At 38.7% G+C, this 9,515-nt stretch overlaps 1 protein-coding gene across 1 annotated transcript in view; it reads right to left on the bottom strand.

Annotated features, from left to right (window-relative positions):
- Positions 1–471: 471 nt before the first annotated feature.
- The window catches only part of agmo (alkylglycerol monooxygenase), a 262,745-nt gene continuing 253,701 nt past the window's right edge, over positions 472–9,515 (bottom strand). The window contains exons 12-13 of the mRNA XM_048260252.1: positions 2,251–2,356; positions 472–762 (exon numbers count right to left, since the gene is read on the bottom strand). Coding sequence (XP_048116209.1) covers positions 679–762; positions 2,251–2,356 — 190 coding nt within the window. The 3' untranslated portion in view covers positions 472–678. The remainder of the gene's footprint in view (positions 763–2,250; positions 2,357–9,515) is intronic.

Genomic DNA, 9,515 nt, shown 5'->3' with positions numbered 1-9,515 from the left:
AAACTTTGCATCTCATAATCATGATTGATTGGTTATTGTGCAGCGAGTGTTCCGTGTTGTCTTGAGGTGAGTTGTTGCATTGACTACTTCGCAAAAAGAAAATCGGTGGAGTTTTGTGATGTCCTGTGCTACGGTGGTCGCGGAGGGTCAGAAATTATGACACATAACAGCGGTGAGTACAGAGGCCTTGAAATGAAGTGAAGCCTATGAGTTCATGAAATACGGACAGATTGCCACTCATGCCAAAAAGCCATGTCCAAAAAGGAGGACACACTCTTTCTGTCCGGATAGAAGGCTCAAAAACCAGACTATCCAGACGGATGGTGACCCTAAATACACAGGTTGGTTTTGTGTAGACATGGCCTTAACCCCCTATAACCACGCCATATGGCAAAACCTTATTAAAGGGCTTTTCACAGGCGTTCCTAAAAAGATCAAGGAGCTGGAAAGACAAAAAACTGTTTTATTGGGACACATTACATAACATTCAAAATCTATTGTTAAATAATCATCAAAAAATAATCAAAGATGAACAACAGGAGGTATATTTTGTCAGTGTGGAAAAAAAGAAGAAGTAGGTTAAGGTTGAATTCAAATTCAGAGAAAAGCAATTTAGTCAGAGTGAAAGCATTGTTGTTTCAGACTAGTCCTATTTTTTCATTATTTCTCCAAATTACATTATTTTCTCAGGATTGTTTCACCTTTCCATCTTTTGCTTAAGAACTGCATAGCCCAGAACAGCAGGGAAAGGATGATGAAGACCTGGACAGACAGAAGGGTGCAAAAGTGATATATGGTATCAAATAAATGGTAGCTGATTCAATTATTTTAACGTTGACAAAGTAATTGTAAGCTGGTTGCAGAATGGCTTGACGCACATGATTCAAATTTGGTGTGAACATTTGTATGGACTCAATGATGAAGTCAAATGTCAAGGTCAAACCCACCTTGAGTGTGATATCTCAAGAATGCCTGATGGACAAGGTTTTTTGGTACAAGGATTTGTATGAACTCAAAGATTAAGTGATTCAATGTTTTTTTTTCAGGAATCTCCCCACCAACATTAACCCAGCAGCTTTCCATCCACTATTGTAATTCCTCTGGCATTACATTTCTAGTTTCAGTTTATATCCGCTATATTTCTGAAGAATACATTGTGTTGCCTCAGGTCTGCTGCACATCTTTTGAAATAATCAAATAGACCTACATCTTAAAGTTAAGTTAATAAAGTAACTTGCTTTGTTTTCATTTGAATCCAATCAAGATATAATTGTTTTATATTGTTAATATGGACTTCTGGAAAGTTCGGAAATGCAAAATAATATAATTTGGTAACGCTTTACTTGACAGTATCGACAAAAACCGAATGACACTTAATAACAGAAGCGTTATGTCGTAAACGTTTATGACTTGTTTATGACATGTTCATGTCAGTGTCATGTCACTCTCATGTCAATACTGTCAAGTATGTAACCTAGAATTGTAATCATGTGATAAAATATGCGATTAATCGCGATTAACTATAGAAATTCAGCGGTTAATCACGATTAAAATTTGTAATTATTATTATTATTTTTTTTGTCAGCCCTAATGGTGATATTTTTGCAATGTACTCTAACATTAGACCGAGATTACTTTGCTTCACTATACCTCAATAGACAATACAGCTCTTCTGTCAGATAAGCCTGTTGCTGCTGGGTCATTTGCTGGGTCATTATTAATATGCAGTTAAACATCACGTCCCCTTAAGTTCTCTAATATTTCCTCATTTATGTCATCAACACATCCATGATTATTGGAAATCAAAGAATGCTGCAACTTTTTGTGGACTGTACTGAAAGTGTCTCCTGACCTATCCAAACACCTGAAGTGCATCTTCAGTATGCCGAATGTTCGTTCAATTACACTGCATGTTTGTGTGTGTTTTCAATTAAATAGCATTGGCAGAAATAGATGGCAGAAATCTGTCACAGCCTGACGGATCAGGTGTAGCTTACATCTACATTCCTTCTCACCGGGAGCGCAAGTTCAATCCCTTATTTACCAATGTGTGTCTGTGGAGGGAAAAGTCCGCTGTGCGATGGATGCAAAATAGGAATGATACAAGTGCCAGTGTACAAAGTCAATTGTGCTTAAGTGCAAGATAGGGCCCAATATCTTGCCATAACTGCAGTCCCACACTTGTTCAATTACTGGGGAAAATAATTTAAATATAAATAATTATGTGTACTGGCAAAATATTTATCTTACCTCAGTGAAGACATTTGAGGGAGCTGAATTTGGCCTGAAGAATCCTGTCATTTGCAAAATCATAATCATGCCACAGCGCAGTGTTTCCATCTTATGCAAATTGGACCTGTATGAAAAAGTCAATAAAATTTTTACTACCACAGTTGCATAAATGCTCTCATTGCCATGGCTTGCTCCCTCATTGGCAAGTTGGATCTTAATGCAATCATGTGGAAAACGATCATTGATCATTTCCATTTCACTGATTATTGTGTCCATCAAGTCTATGATTTGTGAAGATACTGTTCCACATCCAATTGAAGTGCAACCACCACAGCCACAAACCATGGTTTACTGAATTCTAGTTTATTCTTTTTTCAACAAACTACGCAAAATTCATAAGTGCACTGATGAAGTCAAAACAGATCTTTTTAGAGCACTACTGTACACTTTTGACACTTTTTAAGCTATCCGGTTAAGTTGTGATGCAATAGTGTGCCGATAATTCTTTCTGGGTCCAACAGGTGCCAGAGCGAATGAAACATTCCAGTTTTCTCCGAGTGCAATGATGATAGATCCTTTGGTCAAAATATAGAGCATGTTAACCTCCTTCTATCAGCAAAATATATTCCCGCTATGTCCTTTTATCACAGAGTTACAGGCGAAATGAGTTTTGATGGTCGAAAGTGTGAGGAAAACCTCTTTTTTCGCTACTGCTGCCTACCCAGAATGCATTGCAAGTCTTGGTAACGCTTTAGAATTACATGTGCTTTTTAGGTATTAACAGTGCATAATAAGCAGTTAACAATTCATTACTAACAGTTAGTTGACTGTTGTTATCCTTTAATAACATTAACTAACTGTTAACATGCAGCTTGTAAGTCTTAATAAGCAGCCTTTTAAAGTTACTTACAAGCATATTTGTTAACAGTTGTAAGTGTTAACAAGCAGCTTGTAAATGCTTGTTAATGGTGTATAAGACAAAGAGGTGGTCTTTAAACACCACAAAACAACACAATTATACATAACCTTCCGTAAATATTTTAATTAGCATACTTTTGTACATGTAACAATTAGAAATATAGCCACAAGCGGCAATGGCGGGCCCGAGCACCTGCGGGCCGCAACCCGTGACATGTCTGAATCCAACAAAGCACCGACGTGGTGCGTTTGTGAAATGTACATATTTGATGCGTAGGCTATTTCCTTTTGTATTTTATTTTCTGCCACATTTACTCGCTTGGCCAGGTGGGGGCGTAATGCAAGGCAGGCCCATTGGGTGTCATCATAATCATAATATATATTAACCTGAGAAATTTCAGACCATTTATTTTAAGCAAAGAACATTTCTGATACACTTTTTGGTTGGCCAGATGGTGGCGCTATGTTAGGCATTGAAATTACACATGTGAATATCACAATAATGATATCCAAAATGTTTGTACACTTTCAGATCAATCACTTAAGGCATTGTCCATTTCTGGCACATTTCCTGCTTGGCCAGGTGGTGGCTCTATGTCAGACAGGCCCATTGGGTGTCTGGATATCATCATAATCATGATATCTATTAACCTGAGAAGTTTCAGACCATTCATTCAATGCACTGTGATTTATGACACATTTCCTCTTTATGTGGTGAGATATTAAAATCATATCAAATATATAACATATCAAAAATCCCTCCACAATTTAACATCAGTGACATCTTGGCATAATGTTTGCCAAATTTCACATGAATCTGACAAACCGTCTAGGAGGAGTATATTCAAATTGATAATGTGAAATCAGCATAATTTTCATTCTTTATGTTGCCAGTTGGTGGCGCTATGCCAAACATGCATTATGGGCATGTGAATATTATCATTAACATGGTATTCAATGACCTCTGAAATTTTAAACATTTCAAGCCATGCACGATGAATTATGACACATTTACTGTTTATGTGTAAGGGCATTAAAATTAATAATTTCACCATTTCATCAAATTACAACATATCAAAAAAGGGCTTCACAATTTATAATCAGGAACATCTCGGCGTCATGTATACCAACTTTGACATGAATCGGATCAACCGTCTAGGAAGAGTACGTTAAAATTGATCATGTCCACAACGCACAAAATCTCAATTACCTCACTTCCTGTGGGCGTGGCTAATGGCATGTTAATACAAAAGTTGTTTGTTTTTGGGAGTTACATACACCCACCAAATTTGGTGTGTGTATCTAAAACTATATGCCAACCACAAGTCACAGTGACATAAGGGGGCGCTATGGAGTTCCTGGGCAACACCCGGTGCCAAGCTTTTATCCCTGTCTATTCACTGTATCACTTGATGTGTGTGCCAAATTTCATGCGTTTTCACCCATGGGAAGAACCTCTTTTGGCATCATGATTCATCACATATTTCATCACATATTAGTCTGCACAAAATCCCAAATACCTCACTTCCTGTTGGGCGTGGCTAATGGATTGTACATACGAAAGTCGTTCATCTTGGGGAGATACAGACACCTACCAAATTTGGTGTGTGTAGCTGAAAGTATATGCCCACCACGGGATCAGTCATCTAAGGGGGCGTAAGGGGGCGCTAGCGAGTCTCTGGGCCATACCCGGGGCCAAGCTTTTTTACCTAGCTGCTTTGTGTGACACCTGATGTGTGTGCCAAATTTCAAGACTTTTCGACCATGTTAACCACCTCAAAATATTTGCCAACAACGGGATCAGTCACCTAAGGGGGCGCTAGCGAGTCTTTGGGCACGCCCGGGTCAAGCTCTTGTACCTAACTGCGATGCGTGACACCTGACGGTGTGCCAAATTTCAAGAGTTTTCGACCATGTTAACCACCTCAAAAACAGGAAAGCAAAAAAGTAGAATAACAATAATAATACTCAATAATAATAATAATAATAATAATAATAATCCTTACAAAAACAATAGGGCCTTGCGCCCTTCGGTGCTCGGGCCCTAATAAATAATAATCCTTACAAAAACAATAGGGCCTTGCGCCCTTCGGTGCTCGGGCCCTAATAATAATCCTTACAAAAACAATAGGGCCTTGCGCCCTTCGGTGCTCGGCCCTAATAATAATAATAATCCTTACAAAAACAATAGGGCCTTGTGCCCTTCGGTGCTCGGGCCCTAATAATAATACTCTCCCATCAACTTTTGTACTTGTAAAATTTAGAATAATACTCTCATATCATGACAATTAAGCAAATTCGATTTGAACACCATGATAGTGTATTGCAGAGTACTGCTGGTATATATATATCACATGGTTTGTCCATACTATCCATAGTATCCCATGGCATGATATTGAATTGAAATGCATGGCAAGGTTGAGATGTATCTGTATATAGTCAATCAACATGTAATTGAGGATGAAGCAGACTCACTGGGCTTGAACATGTGAAGGCATGGATAAATGGGTTTGTCAATTGGCCTACCATTTTATATAATCTTTTTTTTCAGATCTTGTGCATCCTCACATTGGAATCCCGAGTTCATGTACAAAGTTTGGTTTCAGTATGTGACAGTGTTCCTGAGATAATACCTAACTTCCGACTTCGTTCGGCTGTGACTGGCAAACGCTTCTTCTTTTGTGAGGCTTGGTCCAAGATCACGTACGTCAAGTTTCGTGAAGTTCGGACCAAATTTGTGACCTGTGAAACTTTTGTTTCGCTTTCTATTCAATCCAATATGGCAGAAGAATGACAAGGGTCAGTGATGTCATTTTCAATTTCCACACTTCACCGGTTCCGGCCGGACGTTCCAGAGTTGGATCGGTGGTGATATCTCAAAAGGTCTAGGAGCAGGAGCTGGCCAAAAATCGGGCTTACAGGAATAACTAGACTGCATTTCCGGCAGGAAATGCGAAAGTTTGCTTGCCCTGGTCCGGTCAGCAACGTGAGCAGACAGTGGGATACGCTATGCTGAACCTGGCTTGATCCAAGCATTCTACCAGTGCCTTTCAGTGTTGGAGCAGTGGCAATATCTCAAAAGCTCTAGGAGAGGGCTATTCAACTATTGACATGTGGGGTGAATGCGGTTTGTTGGATTTTACCTGTGGCCTGCCTTCGAATTTAGCTTCTATGACTAAGATCAAATCAATAAAATAGAACGACAGCAGTGATTGGCTGCAAAAATAAATAATGTCACGTGTCTTGCGCCTCTCAAACTGGGATATCAGGTAACCTACAGAAGAATTGAAATTATTAAATATGACCAAGGCATTAAAATACTCCTTGTTTGTCAGGATACTTTTTCACTGATTTATTTAAAAAAATATGAGCTATGAGTGTGAATGTTATATATTCCATCCCCTAATTCTGTTTTACTGGTTTATTTGACAAATAATCTATATGGATTTGCTCTATAAAGACCATATGTCTGTTTGTGATTATTTTGAGAGCGTGGGATTGTTTTGAGAGCATCTGTATCTCAGATGTATCTCAGAATAAAGGAATAAAAGAATACTTCATATTACTCTAAACCACCTTCTGTAAATCAACTGTATACCACTGTCTACATTGCACTATATTTCTTGTATCTGTATATTTCATCCCCTTTCTATACTTTGCATCACATTACATGTATACATGCATCACAGCTAAGATCTTTGGTTGCTATGAAGGCCAGTCGTTCTAAATGGATGGTTGCTATGGCCAAAGGCCAGATCTATCTCTGCCGTTGTCAAGCGGGCATATCCTAGAATTCTGATTAAGTTATTTTACTTGAAAAATCTCTATTTTACTTAGCCTACTTCCATACAGTGAGTCCCATTAAGAAGTGGCCACTTCATTCGCGCTTACCGTGATTCACACAGCAACATTATTAAACTAGATTTGCGGTTCTGAGGAACTGCAAGAGTGGGTTTTATCAGGGGCATGGAACTCGGCCTCATCCAAGGATTCCAACGGTACCTCATTTATGAAAATCGGGCACACGGATCAAAAGTTATCTGCATTAACGCAACATCCAATAAGCTAAAACGCATAAATATCGTGGTTGCTATGCTGGTTGCTAGGGCAATCATGCTGGTTGCTATGGTGGTCACTAGGTTAGAAGGCCAGTGCCTCCCGAGAGGCCTGAAGGGTCAGTTGTTGGCTGGTGGAACCGAAAAATGGACTGCATTTTCCTAAAGACAATGTGACTGAATGTGACTGAAGTGCGGGCAAAGTTTGCACAGAAATGTACGATTTTTCCCACCCTCATCGAGCTTGTCATAAAACTTGTTTAAATCACGACGCCTCCTTGCTGCTTTGTCGTCTACATTAGCCTTTCTCAAACTTCTTTGACCTGAGGCCCAGTCAAGGCATACTTTGGGGTCATAGGGCCCTCCTCCCACCCCCCATCAAATTGTAATGATATCACAATTATTATTATTTTTATACTATATTGCTATACATGCACTTCAAAACAGTCAAGGTTTAAAGTGCTAAGATTGTTCCCAAAAGTTTGTGAAAGCATGCACATCAGAGTACTGCTTTACTAATGTAAAATATAATTAGGCCTACAATAGTTTCATTGTTTTTGCATTGTTGCATGATGCTTGCATGAGAAATCCTTCTCAAAACAACGGCAATTATATGGGTGCCGTTGTTTTGGGATGTTTCCCTCATGCAAGCATCATACACTGATAGAATATATATATGCTATTTAATTACATTTCATTTGAATGCCTGAATGTAAGAATTCAGGAAACACAATACCAGCTTTTGTGAATGGTAAATGGTGGATCAGATCATGCGTAAATCAATGATCTGGAGACCTTTAACTATCTTTAACTAAGACTATAATAGCTTTTGGCTGACTTTAATACTTAATGCTAGACAGTGTTTTATATAGTCTGTGCTCTGTTTTTTATGGAAGTTGCATTAATACACGTCGTTCTATTAAATGTAGTTTCATAATTAAATAGCCTTCCAATAAGTTGAAGCTTAGCTTTGCTACCAACGTGCACACGCATGCATTGAATAAACGCTCATACCACGACTTAATTCTATGCCTCTATGTTTGATGACAACAAATGAACAAGCATTTCCTACTAATTGCAGAAACTTTTGTTTTCTTAATACAGTAGCCTACGTTCAGTTCACGTTTGCTCAAAATATGAATAAGTTCATGAACTTTCGCTCAATGAAGGTTTCAGGCACAACACTGGTTATCCGGTCATAAAAAGCAGTGGCTATTAACTAACTCATTAATTTTTAATGCTTAGCATGTTAGCTAACATTAATAGGTTATGTGCTGAGATATGCTGAAGATTTTATTCCACTAAAATGTAATTCACGTTTAATTCATATGTCTAAGCTTTTAGATTAGAGTAGGCCTATATTCAACCTTATTGTCATTGCACGAAAGTGAAATAACCGCTTTTACATCTAGTGGTGCAAATGAGTAGGCTACAGTAACTGACATGTCAAACAGTGCACCCATGAAAAGCATCCCTAGACTGTTCCATACACATAGGCTACAGTAGGTAGCCTACTAAAGATAGCTGAAGGTCTGTGGCTAACGCGAGCGCAGTCGTAATGAAAGTGTCGAAGGTTTTTCGAACCTAACATGTTCTTGTATAGGTTATTAAGCACTACTAAGCGAGACTACAGTGGGTCCCCCGTTAAGTTTGGATCGGTTCCTTCAGGAATCACACCCCATTTTCTCAGCAGAAATGGCACAAACTGCAGTTGACACAAACAACCACAAGGTGTCACTTTGGAGTTCTGCCACTACTATTTTTGATTTAATTTGACTTACTGCTTCCATGATGCATTTTCCAAGTCAGTAGAACAATTGGAGAAAGCTGAGCCATTACCAAACATATATGATAATACAATAGCGTGAGTTTATATATCTTATACCCTATTTGTCACGGTTACTTATAGATTTGATAGTGTAACGAAAGTTTATGAGACTTTCAGCGGGGCACGGAACTTAAATTGATCACGTAGTTTAAGCTTACACTTGACAAAACATTCTAATATGAAAATGTAGATGCAATTGTTGTAAGATGGTGCAGCTCCTTTAAGAAAGCACCGTGGTGCAGGGATGGAGAGAGAGAAAGCGAGAGGGGATATGTGTTAGAACTTAGATGCGTGTGATTTTCGCGGAGGCACTGATGCACTGAACTGAACATCGCGAGACTTTGGGTGAGATCCAAAATGGCAGCGCGACTGAACACTGACGCTTGTAAACAAAAATACAAAACTTTATTTTTCTTCTACTAAAAACAACCACTACCTCTCTACAACTCTCATCAAAACCGGATTATATTCTCCACCTTTTC

This window comes from Alosa alosa, chromosome 13, assembly GCF_017589495.1.
Source record: "Alosa alosa isolate M-15738 ecotype Scorff River chromosome 13, AALO_Geno_1.1, whole genome shotgun sequence".
Classification (NCBI taxonomy): domain Eukaryota; kingdom Metazoa; phylum Chordata; class Actinopteri; order Clupeiformes; family Clupeidae; genus Alosa; species Alosa alosa.
The sequence above is the reverse complement of the archived record's forward strand: the minus strand, read 5'-3'. Positions and strand labels throughout refer to the sequence as shown.